A 20,289-nucleotide genomic window follows, 5' to 3' on the forward strand; every position below is an offset into this window, starting at 1 on the left:
TGATCGTGGAGGAGGTGTTGTTGCCTATCCTTACTGATTGTGGCCTGTGGGTTAGAAAGTTCAGGATCCAGTCGCAGAGGGAGGAGCCGAGGCCAAGGCCACAGAGTTTGGAGATGAGTTTCGTAGGAATGATGGTGTTGAAGGCTGAGCTGTAGTCGATAAAGAGGAGTCTGACATAGGTGTCTTTGTTATCTAGGTGTTCCAGGGTAGAGTGCAGGGCCCTGGAGATGACGTCCGCCGTGGACCTGTTGCAGCGGTAGGCGAACTGTAGTCGATCAAGGCAATCCGGGAGGCTGGAGTTGATTTGTGCCATGACTAACCTTTCGAAGCACTTCATGATGATGGATGTCAGAGCCACTGGACGATAGTCATTAAGGCACGCTGCTTGGCTTTTTTTTGGTCATATCTAGACCAGACCACATCCTGGTAAAACCTCTTCGGTACCTTCGCCAAAGCATCCACATACTCTGGTAGTTTGACGACCTGAATTGTATGCAATATTCCAAATGTGTCCGATGAAAATCTCCTATGTGGCTTTCTAACTCGTGGTACTCGTTGGAGTTTAGAAGGATGAGGGGTAATATGATTGAAGCTCACAGGACACTGCGGAAATCTGGATAGAGTGGACGTGGAGAGGATGTTTCCACTTGTAGGAAAAACTAGAAAAAGAGGGCACAATCTCAGACTAAAGGAACGATCCTTTAAAACAGGAGATAAGAAGGAATTCCTTCAGCCACAGGGTGGTGAATCTGTGGAACTCTTTGCCGCAGCACTGGCTCAGCCAGAGAAGACAAAGGGTAGCGGTGGAAGGGTGCTTTTCTAAATGGAAGGCGGTGACCAGTGGTGCTCCGCAGAGATCAGTGCTGAGACCTTTGGTGTTCTAAGTATATATAAATGATTTAGAGGAAAATGTTGCTGGTTTGATTAGTACGTTTGCGGGCGACACAAAGATTGCTGGAGTTATGCGTAGTGAAGAGGATTGTCAGAGGATATAGCATCCTATGTGGTGAAATGTCAGATGGAGCTTAATCCAGACAAATGTGAGGTAATGCATTTTGGAAGGTCTAATACAGGTGGGAATTATACGGTAAATGGCCCTTAGGAGTATTGACAGGCAGAGAGATCTGGGTGATCCACAGATCACAAAGAGGCAACGCAGGTGGATAAGGCAGTCAAGAAGACATATGGCATGCTTTCCTTCATTGGTCAGGGCATTGAGTATAGAAATTGGCAAGTTATGCTGCAGCAGTACAGAAATTTAGTTTGACCACATTTGGAATATTGCATGCAATTCAGGTCGTCACACTACCAGAGGATGTGGATGCTTTGGAGAGGGTACCGAAGAGGTTTTACCAGGATGTGGTCTGGTCTAGCTATGAAGAGAGGCTGGATAAACTCAGATTGTTTTCACTGGAACAATACAGGTTGAGAGGGTGACCTGATAGAGGTTTACAAAGTTATGAGTGGCATGGAGAGTGGATAGTCAGACGGTTTTTCCCAGGGTGGAAAAGTCAATTACTATGGGACATTGGTTTAAGCTGCAAGGGGGAAAGTTTAGAGGAGGTGTGCGAGGCAGGTTTTATTTTACAAGAGTGGTGAGTGCCTGGAACCTGCTGGCGGGGAGGTGATGGAAGCAGATACAATAGCAATGTTTAAGAGACATCTTGACGAATACATGACTAGGAAGGGAAAAGGAGGGATACAGAACCCAAAGTACAGAAGGTTTTAGTTTAGACAGGCATCATGATTGGCGCAGGCTTGGAGGGTGGAAGGGCCTGTTTGTGTGCTGTACTGTTCTTTGAAAACAAACATGTGGCTACTGATGATTGGTTGCAATCCTTTCAAACATAATGCCAAGGAAAGTGGTCAGTTTTAAGAAACAGCAATTTTTTTCTTATAAAGCTTGCATTTATATAGTACCAGTCTTGTGTTTGCAAAGATTGTCTATGTACACAACAGATAAAGCCATCAATTTAGAAAACACTACTCACCGATGCTTTAATTCCACCTACTGCTACAGCTTCATCTTTGAAAAATAAAACCTCAGGTTCTACCTTTCTCTTTTTATTCACTCCCAGCTGTTCATCCCTGGGAAGGATCATGTCATCTTTCAAACTTCCATCTTCTGGGTCTTTTCTTTTTCGTACTGCCTTTTCACGAACAAACTCCATTTTCTTAGGGCCCTGACTGCTGAATGTTTCTTCTTCACCAACTCCTCCAGGTCTTTTTCCAAAACTCTCAGTGTCCTGGTTTGCAGAAATATATTCAGACTTGGTCTCATGGCCAGTGAACTTGCAGTCTCTCTTTTCCAGTGAAGAATCTGTGATGTACAGCTGCTGATCAGTGGGTAGATGTGGCTCCTCTGTTCTTGCAAATTTAGCCTGGGATGATGTGGCCTCTTCTCTTTCCCTGTTTATTTTGCACACATAGGGAAAAAAAAGTTTAATTTCCAGATTTTTAATTTCAGTTCAATTACTTCCTAAATGAAATTCTGGTAAACGTAAGAATTTAAGGATACAAGAGAATAAGGGAACAACATGCTATTTCTTTTTAATTAAGGATTGCCGGATGGCTTGTATTGGTCTTTTTTGGCCCATTTTCCTGTTTAATTTCAGCTTTTTCGAAATATGCTGCAAACTGCATTCCAGAGCAACTTTTGTTAAATATTTTGAACTTTCACCTTTTTCTTCCCACTGGATGAAAGGAGTCCTGCATTAAGAGGGATTGCTTTTGTGAACAGACGTTGCCTTTGTTTTCAACATTTTTGAGTGTTGTTATTGTGGGTGGCTTTTTATCAACAGTGGTGATCCTTTGTCTCTCTTCTTTTTCCGTTGATTTCTGTCTTTCATCTGTTGAAAGAATCGGTCTCATGCAGGAAGTTTCCTTTACCATGGACATATCCTGTGATACTTTACTTTCCTTTTCAGGTGTTTCTTTTACCGCTTGAGTGCTGTTCATGTTCATCCTATAACAAGATTTGATAACGTTTGATACAAGCTTCATCTATAACCGATTAAATTATTAAATTACTTTGACATCAAATTGAACATTTTCCCCATCAGAGATGCAAATCTCAATCACACCCAAAAAAATCTCCAAATGCAAAAAAGGAAACAGCATACATAAAAAAAAAACTCTTATAATTTTTTGCATTGTTAATGTTTGTGTCATGCATTGAGCTACACATTTAATACCACTGCATGCTGGCATTCTAATATTGTGCCAAACATGTAGGAGCATGGACTTCAAGCACTGAATTGGGTAATGCAACTGAATAAATCTGAGAAAGGTGTGATGGTAGAGGAGAGGAAAAATAATCAATTCAGTAAGATAAATTCCATTTCTAAAAACTCAGTGGCCAATTACAAAAGGGTTTACTGACAATTTTCTGAACACAGGTTATCTACTTATCCTCCATTGGGCTACTCGTGGTTGAAGAGGACAGGGGGCGTCATGAGGATTCTAAGGAAAGAGACAAGGGAGAAGGCTAGTTGGGGGAGGGGGGGGGGGGAAGGTTTGGGTGTGGAACTCAAATTACAAACTGAGGAAGGGAAATTAGTTCAGAGATGTAGTACTGAGACATTAATGGGAGAAGAAATGCAACCAAAAATCCAGTCAAAGGTGCAGGGAAAGCTACTGCAAGAAGAAATAAAAGCTGCACCTGTGAAGTCTAGGTTGGGGAGGGAGGGAAAGCATCTTGCATTCAACATTACATTAAGTACCACCTAATTGTGAATATTTGGTCAAATTACATTACGTTTTCAGTACCACCTATTGCCAAGTTACCTTTATATTCATTTATATATGGGCTTAGATAGGGTGGATGTAGGGAAGTTGTTTCCATTAGCAGGGGAGACTAGGACCCTGGGGCACAGCCTTAGAATAAAAGGGAGTCACTTTAGAACAGAGATGAGGAGAAATTTCTTCAGCCAGAGAGTGGTGGGTCTGTGGAATTCATTGCCACAGAGGGCGGTGGAGGCCGGGACGTTGAGTGTCTTTAAGACAGAAGTTGATAAATTCTTGATTTCTCGAGGAATTAAGGGCTATGGAGAGAGAGCGGGTAAATGGAGTTGAAATCAGCCATGATTGAATGGCGGAGTGGACTCGATGGGCCGAATGGCCTTACTTCCGCTCCTATGTCTTATGGTCTTATGGACATATACGTGTAATAAAAACAGGTGTTTGTGTTCAATAGAATTTGTTTTGATGCTTTTTGTATACATATAAATAGAATACTTCAATTAAACTTTAGCCAAAGGTTGGTTTGCTGAGGTAGAATGGTGTAGTTATACTGATGTATGTCGCATCTGTATTGATCTCCCGGCTGCATAATCTCTGCTCTTGCTGCACCATGCTCCACTACTGATTTTCCAGGTCAACATGTACACACTAACATCCAAGATCATTACACAACTCCACTGTACCTAAAGGATGGCTTGGCTCCCCACTCTTCTGCCCATGGATCAACCGGAAAACCACCATCATTGTCTCAGCTTATATTTTATGGTTCAAAAAGCCTCCGAATCAATGCTTGGTTCACCAATGACTCCAAAACTGGACATTGGTTGGTGATGCATCTAGCAAAGAGTCTCACTCACTCACTTTGCATATCAGTAAACTGCAGGCACGCAACTGCATTTTTCTGGTATAATCAAGAGGGAATTTTACTTATGTGTTTGCACATGAGAACCCCTGATGCTGGAACCGGATAACACAATTTCCCCACAATAATCTCTCTCATCAGTATTTATCATAAACGAAAAAACTACTTAAAAACTATTTTGGGAAACCCAACAGTCTTTTTCCACAGTGATAGCATCTGATTAAGATGATTCTGGCTAGGGGGCTGCAGCTATGGTAGGACAGGGGATCTGGAGGTTGGGGAAAGAAAAAGAACAAAGGTTAATATCAGATTAATTGTTGTAAAATGTATGACTCAAAATAATGAGATATGAAGTAAGTTTTATGCTCATGACAGATCTGCCATTAAGATTTAATTAATAACTTGTATTTAAATAGCATCTTTAATAAAGTATAACATTCTAAGGGCTTTCACAGGTGCATTATCAAATAAAATCTGACACTCAAGTCACATCATAAGAAATTAGGGGAAAACTTGGTTAAAATCGTAATTATTAAGAAGCATCGTAAAGGAGGAAAGAGAAATAGAGATGCAGAGGGACTCTGGGAGGTAAATTCAGAGCTGTGGGCCTCATTAACAGAAGGTACAACCACCAATGGTGAAGCAATTAAATCAGGAATGACAAAATTCGAGAGCAAACATCTTGGAGGTGCAAAGTTGGAGAAGGTTACAGAGATAGGGAGGGGAGGCCATGGAAACCATTGCAAAGGATGGGAACTTTAAAATTGAGGCACACACAAATAAAAACACTGCTAGCAAAAATAGAATGTGAAATATCTCCTCAGGTTGCAGTTTGCTATTTTTTACATCCCACATTCAACAGAAAGAAGCCTTTCATCCACTCTTCACAAACTCAAATTTTCTGAGAAAACCAATGTCTTGGCATCTTGCCATACATACATCAAGCATACTGGATGTTACCAATGCCAACCAGAGTGGTATTGAATTCATGCAACCGGTTACTCACCCTGACATAGTCTCTGCAGAATTGACACCACAAGTGTGTTCTTCCCATTGAAGACAGCTACAGGTAAGTCAAAGGCCACAAAGAGGAAAACACAACAGGATTTTTTTTTCTGTATTCAAGATAAATATTTTCATATTTGTCTGTTCAAATGTAGTTACAGCCACTTTGCAAAGGTCAATGTGATGGTCATTTATTAAAAATATAGATTTAGAGTACCCAATTCATTTTTTCCAATTAAGGTGCAACTTAGCATGGCCAATCATCCTACCCTGCACATCTTTGGGTTGTGGGGGCGAAATCCACGCAAGCACGGGGAGAATGTGACCCAGAGCCAGGATCGAACCTGGGACCTTGGTGCCGTGACGCAGCTGTGCTAACCACTGCACCACCGTGCTGCCCCAATGTGATGTTAATTAATTGAATTTGCAATGAATCAGTAAGGTTTAATGCACTGAACTATTGTAGTTATATTTGAATGCCTATATTCACAGCCAATAAATAATTTATCTCTGCATTATAGTCAAAAATAATTCTCTCCTCTCCAATTATTGGAGCACAGGTTGTATTTTTTGTGAGATTATTATTATAGACTAATCTGATCAGTGCACACCTTTTTAAATTTCTGCATTTCTTTTACCCTTTCTAATTTATGGACAGTAATTCAGATTACAGGTAGAAATAAACCTTACTCACTACATATCTTTCTTTTCGTTTATACTGTCTAAACTTTCTCAGTACAAAACATTTTCTCAGTCTTTACCATCACAAACAGCATACACAGGGTTGACTGACAACACACCCTTATATGCCAGGCTTTAGAAACTGCAAAGTGTATTATGAAGTGCACCTGACCTACAACCTTTATGTTTAATTTGGCTAGGATGAGCACAAGAGTCTTCCCTTCAGATTTATCAGCCTTCCTGGACACTTTAATCAAAACAAGCTTTATTCTGAGAACTTAGTGAACACATATATCACAGCAAGAATTGTTATCAATTACAAACATAAAGACACCACACAGCTACAGTAATCGATGTACAACACTTAATGAATTTCCCCCAAAACAAAATCCAATAAACCAAAAAACCCTGTACAAGGGTGTGGTCCAGCACACTGTATTCTCGCTTGACTAAGCCTGGTCTTGTTATTGAAATTGTGATCCAATTTTTAACCAGCAGATTCAATTCCTTCCGGAAAGCAATTATATATCCAAAGCCACCACCAAGGTGATTTTTACTGGAACAGATATTTAAAATGAAAATAGAGGGAGACATGCCAAAACACTTATTTTCTCTGTCTGTAGTTCACAGCAGTCAAACTGAAAATGAAACTGAGCAAACTTCACAGCCACAGCACAGCTCCACCCACAAAATGACATCACCTAAGCCATGTGATAAGACAAAAACCTTTCCTAAAAAGACACTCCTATGACACCCTACTTAGGACAACTGCACCATCTACTGTTTACTTGACGGTTCATTTAGTAAGTACCTCTGGTAATAGCACTGATTCGGACCTTCGTTCACCTAATTAGTCAAGAGTTAATAAATCCAGACAAAAATCACCAAAGACATTTTTATTAAACTTACATGACATCAGAAGAGCATATGTTTTGAGCAAAATACTGTCCATTTCACTGAAAATGTTAAAATAGAGGTAATCTTAACTGGTCATATATTATCAATAAAACTCGTGCAATATTTCTCAAGATTTTTTCTCATAAAATGTAGCTTGATAGTTCCAAGTTCTAGACGACAAAATTACAAATGTTTAAGCACAGAGGGGAAACATTTTGGGGTGTCAATACTAAATCCTCACTCAAACTATCGACTCTCATCCTAGTTTCTTCTTCCTTTGCCTCTGCTCCAATACTTTTATTCAAATGTCTAAAGACAAAGTAACCATGAAGCAGTCCTTTCTCGGGCAAACATGCTGAACATGCTAGCGCTAGCCAAGCAAAGGCAGCTTAGGAATGTGCACGGGATGGAAAATATCAAGGATATGCAAAAGGCAAAATCCAAGCCCAAATCTTGAGACCAGCAGGACGCCCAAAGCTCCAGTTCAAGGATGCTGTCAAAAGAGACACGAATGTCCTCAACATCAATCACAACATATGGGAATTTCTAGATGACCATCGATGCGAATGGTGACACTAGCTGCAGGCAGGAATGCACCACCACAATGGCGCATGGTTTCAAAAGTTCCAGAGCAAATATCAGCCCTGTAAACAAGGAGACACCACCAGCTAGGGACAATTTCTTGTGTGGCAGACTTTGCCTTTCAATCAGCTTATAGATGCTGTGATTTAACTGCTATCAACAGCCACTTGCGGGTGCCTATTATAGTGTAACCCCTGAAAATATGTTCCAGCCTCCACTTTTACATTTCTAGTATTCATCCTAAATTTATGTTCCCTTGTTACAATTTGGCAATTAGCAGAAATAATTTTTCATTATTTACTCTCTAAAATACTGGTCACTTCCAGAATTTTAAACACATCAAAAAAAAAATTATTTAGGGTTTTCATATTACACAGAGCAAAGATGAGCGTGAACATAGAGAAAATATATACATCGTTATCTTTCATTATATACATCAGTTACAATTTCTGGTTTTCAGCAGGCGCTTAGTTTTAGCTAGATCCCCGGCTTCCCTCCTCCGCTTCATGTTGTCTGGCGTGCCTTCTTCCTTCGTCGGGACTTCCAACCTGTTCCTGTTGGGGTAGCATGGCACTGCGTATACTAGTGTGCTAGACATGATTGGGCTCCATGTCTCTTTATTCCCCCCCCGCTTCTTTTTGTTTGTGTCCATAGTTCTACTGTGGCTTCCCCCTCCCTCCCTCTGGCTTATTGGCTACAAATAGGTCTTGGAACAAATGGGTGAATGGCTCTCACGTTTTCTGGAAGCCACCTTCCGACCCCAGATGGCAAATTTAATTGTCTCCATTGGGGTAAATTCCAACATGTCGGATAGCCAGTCTGCAGCTTTGGGTTGTGCTGGTCGCCACCTGTGCAGGATTCTCCGGCGGGCGATTAGGGAGGCAAAGGTAAGGGCGTTGATCCTCCTCCCCATGAAAAGATCTGGCTGTTTTGGTACCCCGAAGACTGCCACTCCCGGGCATGGCTGCACCTTCATCCCCACCAACGTGGACGTTGCCTCAAAGAAGGCTGTCCAGAACCCGACAAGTCTGGGGCAAGACCAAAACATGTGGGCGTGGTTGGCCGGGCTTCCTTGGCACCATTCACATTTGTCCTCCACCTCTGTGAAGAACCTCCTCATTCAGTTCTGGTTAAGTGAGCTCGGTGTACCACTTTCAGCTGCATTGACTTGCGCCTGTAGAGGTGGAAATGACCCTGTGCAGTGCATCACTCCAGAACCCTCACCCTATTTCAAACCCTAGGTCTCCCTCCCACTTTTCCCTTGTTTGTCCAGTGGCGTGCACGCCCTTTCCCAGTAGTCGCCCTTATAGATCGCCGCAGTTTCCCCTCCCTAAAATGTCCGCGTCCAATAGCGATTGTTGCGGTGGCCATGGGTATGATCTTGTTTTCCAATGCAAGACGTTTTTGACCTGCATATATCTTAACTCGTTTCCCTCGTCAGCTGGAACTTCTGTGTTAGTTCCCCTAGTGTTGCCAGTCTGTTGTCTGTGTAGAAGCCCCCAACTGTCAACGTCCCCATGGTAGGCTGATGGAGAAAGTGAAGTCTCATGGGATCCAGGGTGTACTAGCTAGATGGATAAAGAACTGGCTGGGCAACAGGAGACAGAGAGTAGTAGTGGAAAGGAGTTTCTCAAAATGGAGAACTGTGACCAGTGGTGTTACACAGGGATCTGTGCTGGGACCACTGTTGTTTGTGATATACATAAATGATCTGGAGGAAGGTATAGGTGGTCTGATTAGCAAGTTTGCAGATGACACTAAGATTGGTGGAGTAGCAGATAGTGAAGGGGGCTGTCAGAGAATACAACAGAATATAGATAGATTGGAGTTGGGCGGAGAAATGGCAGATGGAGTTCAAACTGGGCAAATGCGAGGTAATGCATTTTGGAAGATCCAATTCAAGAGTGAACTAAACGGTAAATAAAAAAGCCCTGGGGAAAATTGATGTACAGAGAGATCTGGTTGTTCAGGTCCATTGTACCCTGAAGATGGCTGCGCAGGTCGATAGAGTGGTCAAGAAGGCATAAGGCATGCTTTCCTTCATCGGAAGGGGTATTGAGTACAAGAGTTGGCAGGTCATGTTACAATTGTATAAGACTTTGGTCCAGCCACATTCGGAATACTGCGCACAGTTCTGGTCGCCACATTACCAAAAGGATATGGATGCTTTGGAGAGGGTGCAGAGGAGGTTCACCAGGATGTTGCCTGGTATGGAGGGTGCTAGCTATGAAGAGAGTTTTGAGTAGATTAGGATTATTTTCATTAGAAAGATAGAGGTTGAGGGGGGACCTCATTGAGGTCTACAAAATCAAGAGAGGTATAGACAGGGTGGATAGCAAGAAGCTTTTTCCCCCCCAGAGTGGGGGACTCAATTACTAGGGGTCACGAGTTCAAGGTGAGAGGGAGAAAGTTTAAGGGAGATATGCGTGGAAAGTTCTTTACGCAGAGGGTGGTGGGTGCCTGGAACGCATTGCCGGCGGAGGTGGTAGAGGCGGGCACGATAGCATCATTTAAGATGTATCTCGACAGATACATGATTGGGCAGGGAGCAGAGGGATACAGATCCTTAGAAAATAGGCGACAGTTTTAAATAGAGGATTTGGATCGGCGCAGGCTTGGAGGGTCAAAGGGCCTGTTCCTGTGCTGTAATTTGTCTTTGTTCTTCCCCCCCCCCCCCACCCCCCGTTCTGTCTTCACCTTTTGAAGGTGGCATCTATTTCGCTGGCGCGAACCTGTGGTTGTTGCAGATGGGGATCTTAATGGACATTTTGGTTAAACCGAAGTGTTGTCGTAGTTGGTTCCAGGGCCGCAGTGTGACTATCACCACTGGGCTCATTGAGCGCTTGGTCAGTGGGAATGGGAGCACTGCCATGGCCAGGGCTTGGAGGGAAGTCCGCATGCAGGAGCCCTCCGCCATTCTCACCCATTTGGCTCCTTTATCCATCCCTTTACATGTTCCATTGTTGCTGCCCAGTGGTAATATTGCAGGTTTGGGAGGGCTAGTCTCCCCTTGCTTCTTTTTCTCTGCAGGAATTTTTGGGGGGAATCCTAGGATTTTCATCCCCCCCCCCCCCCCCAAAACTCCACACACAAACGCCATCATCATTTTTTCCACTGAGTTGAAGAAGGCCTTGGGGATTTAGATCGAATAGAAACAGGAGTCTGGGCAGTACGTTCAACTTGATCGTCTGCACTCTCCCCGCCAGGGAAAGTGGGAGTGTGTTCCATCTCTGCAGGTCTTTTTTTTTTTACTTCCTCCACCAGGCTAGTCAGGTTCCACTTGTGGATCCGTGTCTAGTTGTCGGTGATTTGGATCCCCAGTTAGCGGAATTTATGTTGGGCCTGTTTAAATGGAAGTCCCTCCAGCTCTGCATCTCCCCCTTGTGGGTTCACCGGGAAGATCTTGTTAAGGTTGAGTTGGTAGCCCGAGAAGGTTCCAAACTCTTTCAAGAGCGCCATGATTCCCTTCATGCTGTTTTGCAGGTTTGAGGTGTAGAGGAGCAGATCACCCACATAGAGCTCTGTTCCCGGTCTCCGCTCCGGATCCCCTTCCAATTCTTTGCCGCCCGGGGTGGTTCGATCGCTACGGTGAACAGCAACAGGGACAGTGGGCATCCCTGCATAGTGATCTGTAGAGCTGGAATACTTAGAGCTGGTGGTGTTCGGCTGTATGCTCGCCATGAGGGCGCTGTACAGGTGTTTCACCAGGTGGTGAACCCTTTTCCAAGGCCGAACCGCAGTACCTCCATGAGGTACTTTCATTTGACTCTGTTGAAGGCCTTTCCAGCTTGCAGGGAGATGACCACCTCTGGTGTTCCCTCTCCTGGATGGGGTCACTATCATGTTCAGCAGACACCTGATGTTCGATGTTGGCTGTCTACCCTTGACAAAGTCAGTTTGGGCCTCTGCTACCACCTCTGGTACGCAGTCCTCCAGTTGCTTGGCTAGGATATTGGCCAATATTTTCACGTCTGCGTTTAGCAGCGAAATGGGTCTTTTAGGACCCACATTCTGTTGGGTATTAGCTAGAGTGAGGCTTGTGCTAGCATCGATGGCAGGGTGCCCCTCGCCAGCGACTCTGTGAACATCTCCCACAAGTGCAGGGCCAGTGCTGTCTGCCAAGAGTCCGTCTGGTTCCAGCACCTCCCCTGCCTGCATGGAGTTGATGCTCGCCATGACTTCTCCCAGTACTAATGGGGCTTCCAGCCCTTGTTTCCTATCCTCCCCGACAACTGATATGTGCAGTCCATCGAGGAACCGTTTCTTCCCCAAGTCACCTGCGGGAGACTCGGAGGTGTGCAGCCCCCAGTAGAAGGCCTCAAATGCCTCCTTGACATTTTCCGGCTCTGCTACTAGTTTGCCTCTTTTGTCTCTAACCTGTGATCATTTCTTTGTGGCTGCCTGCTTTCTCAGCTGGTGAGCCAGCAGGCGGCAGGCCTTGTGTCTGTGTTCATATGGGGTCCCCCGTGCCTGGCGGAGTTGGTGCACTCGTGGAGAGGTTAAAGTCCATTTGTAGCTTTTGCCTCTCTGTCAGGAACTCTACTATCGGGGCGTCGGAGTATTGCCGGTCTACCTCCAGCATGGATCGACCAGCTGTTGCCTAGCCACCCACTCTTCCCATCTCTTTATGCTTTGTACGCAATAATTTCACCCCTGATCACAGCCTTCAGCACCTTGCAGAACGTAGAGGGTGAGGCCTCCCCATTCTGGTTGTTAGTGATGTACTCGTCTATGGCCTGTGATATTTTTCTCGCAGAAAGCTTCATCGGTGAGGAAGGCAATGTCCAACCTCCAAGAGGGGCATTGGGCACATCCCGTCTCCACGCTCACATCTACGTAATGTGGAGCGTAGTGGGAGATCACAATCATAGAGTATTCCGCTTTCTCCCTGGAAGCACTGATTTCCCCACTACAAAGAAATCAATCCGTGTGTATACGTTGTGCACCTGGGAGAAAAAGGAAAACTCCTTCTCCCCTAGGTTGGTGAACCACCATGGGTCCACTGCTTTCATCTGCTCAATGAACATGTCGTGTTCTTTCGCCGTGTTAGAGGTCTTCCCTGTTTTGGGGTTTGAACTGTCTGTCCATGGGTCCTGTACACAGTTAAAGTCCCCCCCTCCCCCAGATAAGTTGGTACATGTCGGCGTCGGGGATTTCCATCATGGCCTTTTTTATTAACGCCGTGTCGTCCCAGTTAGGCGTGTACACATTCACCAGGACAACCGGTGCCCCATCCAGGATACTGCTGACCATCCCATACTATCCCCCTCAATCTGTAATCGCCCTTGTCACGGTAAACATTGTCCTCTTATTTAGTAGTGTGGCTACCCCTCTGGCCCTTGTCCCGTAGCAGGAATGGTAGGTCTGTCTCACCCAGCCGTTCCTTACCCGCAGTCGGCCCTTCTCCCCCAGGTGTCTCTCTCAGAGGGAGACTGTCGGCTTTCATACTTTTCAGGTGGGCGAAGACTCCGCATCTTTTCACTGGACCGTTGAGTCCTGACATTCCTGATTTTGGGGGGGGGGGCGTGGTTTGAATCAACCTGGTGGGTGCGCCACTGCACACTGGGGTTTCCCTTTATTAGGGGGCCATTTAAATGGCCGAGGTAACCGTTCTCACCATGAGGCTGGGCCCCTGCACTTCGGGGTTTCCCTTGGTCATGGGGTCACCCAACATGGCCACCAGTTATGTGTATGCCATGTGGGTGAGTCTCTGCACTCCAGGGTTTTCCTTTGTTCATGGACCCTCCAAAGTGGCTGCTTGTGGTGCCTTTGTGTTCCAAGTTGCCACATGTGGTCTGCTGTTGCCAGCATAATGCCCATACTACCTGTGTTATGTCTCTCCTATGGTTCCCCTCTCCCCCACCCAGGTGTCCCCATTAGTGATATACCCCCACCCCCCTCCCCCATTGTCAGGGGCTCTCTACGTTGCAGGAGCTGCGCCGTGGCTCCTCTCTCGCTCGTGCCTCCTGGTGCTAGCTTTCCCACATGTGGGGTGTCCCCCCCTCCTGGGTCGGCTATATGTCTACCCTTCGCCCGCTATCTGTTCTTCCTTCCTGCCATTCTCCTCACCCTTTTCTGCCCCCATCCTTTCCTGCTACGCTGTATGTCCCATCCTCAAAGCGAGGCAATGCAGTCCTGTACAAAGTTCTTTCAGTTTGGTTAAATAAATAAAGTCTCTTCGGGTGAACTTTTCACCGCTGTCCCAGATACTGTTTTTCCAGCCCATTCTCGAATTGTCTGTGCCTGCAAGCGCAGTGAAGAAGTGCTCCTTGCCCTGGACTATGCCCCAATCAGGGCTGACTGCTTTTGCCCTGCTGAACTCTGCCCGGCGCTTGGTCAGGTCAGCCCCAATATCCTGGAAGATCCTGATCCGATGACCTTCCCAGTTACAGTTTCTTCCCTGTCTTGCCCAGCGCAGGATTCTTTCCTGATCTTGGTATTGGTGCAGTTTGGCGATTATCGCCCTCGGCTGCTCTCCAGCCTTGGATCTTGGGCAGAGTGACCGGTGGTTCTGTCTATTTTTGTCGGGTTGAGGAAGCTGTCCTTACCCACCAAATTTCCCAGCATCTAGGCCACATAGACCATGGGATCCCTGCCTTTGATCTCTTCCTGCATGCCCACTATTCTTATGTTTTGAAGCCGTGACCGGTTCTCCTGGTCATCTATCTTCCCTACAGACTCCCCTGCATCTTGACCAACCTTGCTATTTCCTTCGCCAGGATGGCAGTCGCTCTGGTCGGTTGAGGCTTTTTCTAATTCTTTTATGGTGTTCCCCAGGGCCTCCAGGCACCTCACTGCCTTGTCAAAGGCCACCTGCATGGTCGCCAGAGCCTCTGCGACCGCCACCCTGATCGCAGCATGGATATCAGTCTTTGTCTTCTGTCTATGTTCTCTTAAGAATAGTACATCACAGGAACAGGTCCTTCAACCCTCTAAGCCTGCCCCGATCACGTGTCCTATCATCCTTCTAAACCCAGTCTCTTCATGTATCTATGTAGATACGTGAGTTAAAGGTCGCTAACGTATCTGCCTCAACCACCTCACTTGGCAGTGCATTCCAGGCCACACTACCCTCTGTGTAAAAAAACTTCCACCGCATATCTCCACTGAACCTATCCCCCCTCACCTTGAACTTGTCATTTCCGCCCTGGGAAAAAGCCTCCAATTGTTCCCCCCATCTATACCCCTCATAATTTTATAAACTTCTATCAGGTCGCCCCTCAGTCTGTCTCTCCAGGGAGAACAATCCCAGTTTATTCAATCTCTCCTCATAGCCAATACCCACCATACCAGGCAACATCCTGGTAAACCTTTTCTGTACTCTCTCCAAAGCCTCCACGTCCTTCTAGTAGTGTGGTGGGCAGAATTAGACACAGTATTCCAAATGTGGCCTAACCAACATTCTATATAACTGTAACATAATTTGCAAGCTTTCATCGTCCACCACCATCGACTGGATGTGGTAGGATTGCAGAGCTTAGATCTGATCCTTGGTTATGGGATCGCTTACCGCTGTCGATCACTTTCTGCTTGTTGTTTGGCATGCAAGTAGCTTCACCAGATTGACACATTTTTCGGCATGCCACGGGCTGCTCTTAGCATGCTCTCCTGCACTTTTCAAAGAACCAGGGTTGATCCCTTGGCTTGCTGGCAATGATAGAGCGGGGGACATGCCGGTCCATGCGGTTAATTCCGCTGCTGCTGATGGCCCACAGCGCCTCATGGATTCCCAGTCTTGAGTTGCTGGATGTGTTCTGATTCTATCCCATGTAGCACGATGGTACTGCCACACAACACGATTGACTGTATCCTCAATGTAGACGGGGCTTCTTCACCAAAAGGACTGTGCAGTGGTCACTCCATCCGATACGGTCATGAACAGATGCATCGCCAGCAGGCAGGTTGGTGAGGATGAGATCTCGTATGTTTTTCCTCTTGTTGGTTCCCTCACCACCTGTCGCACACCCAATCTAGCAGTTCTGTCCTTTAGGACTTGGCTAACTCGGTCAGTAGTGGTGCTACTGAACCACTCTCTCTTGGTGATGGACATTGAAGTCCCCTACCTAGAGTACATTCTGAGCCCTTGCCACCCTCAGTGCTTCCTCCAAGTGATGTTCAACATTGAGGAGTATTGATTCTTTCTTCCCCATGATTGCTCTGAAGCCATGAGACTGCACGGGGTCCAGAGTCAATGTTGAGTACTCCCAGAGCAACTCCCTCCCGACTGCATACCACTGCCACCACTGCTGGGTCTGTCCGCCCAGTGGGACAGGACATACCCAGGAATGTCTGGGACATTATCTCTAAGGTATGATTCTGTCAGTATGACGATGTCAGACTGTTGCTTGACTCAATTTTGGCACAAGTCCCCCGGATGTTGGTAAGGCGGACTTTGCAGGATCGACAGGGCTGTTGTTTCCAGTACCTAGGTGGATGCTGGGTGGTCCATCGCTTTCTTTCCTTTTAGACTTTGTAACAGTTTTGATACAACTGCGTGGCTTGCTATGCCATTTCCGAGTTAACCACATTGTTGTGGATCTGAAGTCACATGTCGGCCAGAGGAGACGAGGACGGTAAATTTCCTTCTCTAAAGGGCATTAGTAAACCAGCTGGATTTTTAAGACAATCTATAATGGTTTCATGATCATTGGACTTTTAATTCCAGATATTTTATTGGATTCAGTTTCCACCATCTGCTGTGGTGGAATTCGAACGCGGGTCCCCAGGATATTCTGTTCACCAGTCCAGTGACAATTTCACTACACCACTGCCAGTAATGAACACATGACACAGATGAAAAATATACATACGTTGAACATGGAAGGGTACAGAGAACTCTTTCTTACTACTCCTGCCTCTACCCAACCAAAATGGTGTACATGTGAAATAGATACCTGCAAATTATGTGGCATACAACTAGTTTGTACTTGCTATATAAAGGGAGATTGCTATATTGCTATACGGAGGGGAGATCTAATAGAAACTTACAAGATAATGAATGGCTTAGATAGGGTGGATGTAGGGAAGTTGTTTCCATTAGCAGGTGAGACTGGGACCCGGGGGCACAGCCTTAGAATAAAAGGGAGTCACTTTAGAACTGAGATGAGGAGAAATTTCTTCAGCCAGAGAGTGATGGGTCTGTGGAATTCATTGCCACAGACGGCGGTGGAGGCCGGGACGTTGAGTGTCTTTAAGACAGAAGTTGATAAATTCTTGATTTCTCGAGGAATTAAAGGCTCTGGAGAGAGAGCGGGTAAATGGAGTTGAAATCAACCATGATTGAATGGTGGAGTGGACTCGATGGGCCGAATGGCCTTACTTCCGCTCCTATGTCTTATGGTCTTAAAAGCAAGTTCTTCCTTTACCTTACACTGTGTTCTTGCGATGGCTGTGTATCTGGTACATATGCACTAATTTGTGCAGAATTTGGGACAGCTATGTCAACCATATCCACGCTTTGGGAAAGCGTCGGACCTGGAATTGTTGTGCTTGAAGAGGAGCAAGTTTCTAAAAAGAAATAAGAAAATCATAATTTTTAAAAATTATGTCCACAGTAAAATAACATGGGACCCCAAAATGCTTTGCATGAAAAGCAGACTGAAACACGTTAAATAATTAGCCTCTTCAAAGAGGCAAAACAAGAATGGAAATGCAAGGAAACAACATCCTTGGTGCTTAGAGTTCTCATTAAAATTTCGAAATGCACCTTTGAAATGCTGCAGTCATACAAGGATTATGCTCGTCGGACAACATTGAGCAGGGAATGCCACAATTTTGACCCACTGATAGCCAAGGTCAGTTATGATGCAAATAATTGCACTGAACTTACAGAAGGCATGTTCAAATTTTAGAACTTAAATGTACCCTCACAACAGTATGCGTTTTTCTCATTATAGCTCACATCTGAATAAGACATGACATTATGGTGATATATTTTATACACATACCATGATCAGGCTTTTTGTGGGGGTTACAATAAATATCTGTTGAACTGTGAAGAACTGCCAAACCAATTTCTGCCTCAGATATAGCACGCAATCCTTTTCTAATCAAACAGAAAACATTCTCATTAATATGAAGCCCCAAAAGGATAGTCAACAATTAAATCACTTTCGCACAAGTTAGACACAAATCCAGACCTATGTTTTTAAGTGTATAATTCCTACTAATTGATTTTGAAGTGCCTATTTATGTCCAACCAATTTTATCTACCATTACTGATGGTATTAAGAATCAACCAAATGTTTTGTAGGGACTGGAGTCATACAAGATAATTTTTCTGGGGATGGCACACAAATTACAAGTTTATTAAATTAAATGTAATCACATGCCATAGTGATGCGACTGCTTGACTGATGGATTCTTGTCCAGCACCATGAAGACAAAATCATTTTCACTTTTAAGTGGAACAACCAAAAATTGCAATAATACACCTATTATTCATTCAGTGTATTTCTGAAAATACCAACAGTATAATTTCTACAATTGCTCAAAAATCACCAATGTCCAATGAATTGATAATGCCTGCCTACTGCTACCTATTGACCAATATATTCAGTATAAAGATTGGTTATGTACCTTTGTAAAGTTTTCATCACTGACTCAAACCATTTTTCTGCTGAATTTGATATAGTTTGAGAATCTGACAATCCAACATCAACGACACAGCTTCCTGGTGCTTCAAAGCATGCTATATTTGAGGTACAGTTCTCGAGAAGTTTAACATCTCCTCCTCCAAGAGTGAGTGCAGAATTGAGCCTCTTGTGCTGCAAGACAAGACACAGCCATCAAAAATACAATGGTATAAACTGCTGGTGGAAACAGGACCGCACTAGATACAATAAGTTCATTAAAATATTAATGAATAAAAGCCACGCTTAATGCTAAATAATAAATTATCTGGTCATTTGAATTCAAATGGAACAAACCTGAAATTAAGAAATGACATACATACATAGGAAAATGAAAGTTATTTTTCTCATAGCCTGGAATGCACACCCGACAAGGTGGTGGATACAAGTACAATAATAAACTTTCAATAGGAACATGTCACAAATGTAAGGGCAGCAGTATTTCCACTTAACAACTTAAAGGAGAACAAATGTCACATCTACAGAAATACCAAAAGTTATGGGATCGTTTTCATCCCCATTTGGGACAGGATTAAGGCAATAACAGGTTAAAAACTGCAATGCAGCACTAACCATCTCATCTCCCGTGAAATCCAGCTACCCGGTTTCATAACAGCCCAGCAAACTGGTGAGCAGCATGCCTGCCCAAAATAAAGAACAAAGAAAAGTACAGCACAGGAACAGGTCCTTCGGCCCTCCAATACTGTGCCGACCATGCTGCCCGTCTAAACTAAAATCTTCTACACTTCCTGGGTCCGTATCCCTCTATTCCCATCCTATTCATGTATTTGTCAAGATGCCCCTTAAATGTCACTATCGTCCCTGCTTCCACCACCTCCTCCGGTAGCGAGTTCCAGGCACCCACTACCCTCTGCGTAAAAAACTTGCCTCGTACATCTACTCTAAACCTTGCCCCTCTCACCATAAACCTATGCCCCCTAGTAATTGACCCCTCTACCCCGGGGAAAAGCCTCTGACTATCCACTATGACCTAGCCAGTTCTGTATCCATCTTGCCAGCTCACCCCTGATCCCGTGTGACTTCACCTTTTGTACCAGTCTGCCATGAGGGACCTTGCAGATAACATCCACTGCACTATCTGCATCAATCATCTTTGTGACCTCTTCGAAAAACTCTATCAAGTTAGTGATAGGCAAAATAATTACTTAGAAACACTTGGGGCAGCATGGTAGCACAAGTGATTAGCACTGTGGCTTCACAGCGCCAGGGTCCCAGGTTCGATTCTCTGCTGGGTCACTGTCTGTGCAGAGTCTGCACCTTCTCCCAGTGTCTGCGTGGTTTCCTCCGGGTGCTCCGGTTTTCTCCCAACATCCAAAGACGTGCAGTTAGGTGGATTGGCCGTGATAAATTGCCCTTAGTGACTAAAAAAGGTTGGGAGGGGTTATTGGGTTACAGGGATAGGGTGGAAGTGAGGGCTTAATTGGGTCGGTGCAGACTCTTTGGGCCGAATGGCCTCCTTCTGCACTGTATGTTCTATGTTCTAAATACACAATATGCAAAATCTAAATCTAATTTTGCTCACTCTATCCAATGGAACTTAAGCAACCAAACCTGCACTCTTGCCTGCTGCTCTGAAAACAGGTCAAAAACCCACAACATTTTGTCGGTCCAGGAAGAGCATCAATACCCATCTCAGTCCAGGGAGAAATGGGGGCTCACTATTTGGCAGGTTAATGACGCTTTTTACATAGGGTTTAGGTTCATCAATATATGATACACCTGTAGCATAAGAAAAAGGCATGCTGGTTTTCATAGAGTGTAGAGGGAGATTACTGGGAAACATGGACCTAACAGAGGACCCTTGGAGTTATATCAATCAAAGGTTTCCATTCACTCAATATGCACAAAATCTGCTACACTTGCAACTCA

At 44.8% G+C, this 20,289-nt stretch overlaps 1 protein-coding gene across 5 annotated transcripts in view; it reads right to left on the minus strand.

The window, feature by feature from the left end:
• nbn (nibrin) overlaps positions 1-20,289 on the minus strand; it is a 93,207-nt gene that overhangs the window by 42,403 nt on the left and 30,515 nt on the right. For 4 of the 5 annotated variants that reach the window (XM_072467980.1, XM_072467981.1, XM_072467979.1 and 1 more), the window contains 6 exons: positions 18,347-18,534; positions 17,716-17,813; positions 17,134-17,275; positions 5,610-5,666; positions 2,681-2,965; positions 1,992-2,409 (listed from right to left, as the gene is read on the minus strand). In XM_072467980.1, the coding sequence (XP_072324081.1) occupies positions 1,992-2,409; positions 2,681-2,965; positions 5,610-5,666; positions 17,134-17,275; positions 17,716-17,813; positions 18,347-18,534 (1,188 nt within the window). The remainder of the gene's footprint in view (positions 1-1,991; positions 2,410-2,680; positions 2,966-5,609; positions 5,667-17,133; positions 17,276-17,715; positions 17,814-18,346; positions 18,535-20,289) is intronic. The other variant, XM_072467982.1, reaches the window with a different exon arrangement.

This window comes from Scyliorhinus torazame, chromosome 11, assembly GCF_047496885.1.
Source record: "Scyliorhinus torazame isolate Kashiwa2021f chromosome 11, sScyTor2.1, whole genome shotgun sequence".
NCBI classification, from domain to species: domain Eukaryota; kingdom Metazoa; phylum Chordata; class Chondrichthyes; order Carcharhiniformes; family Scyliorhinidae; genus Scyliorhinus; species Scyliorhinus torazame.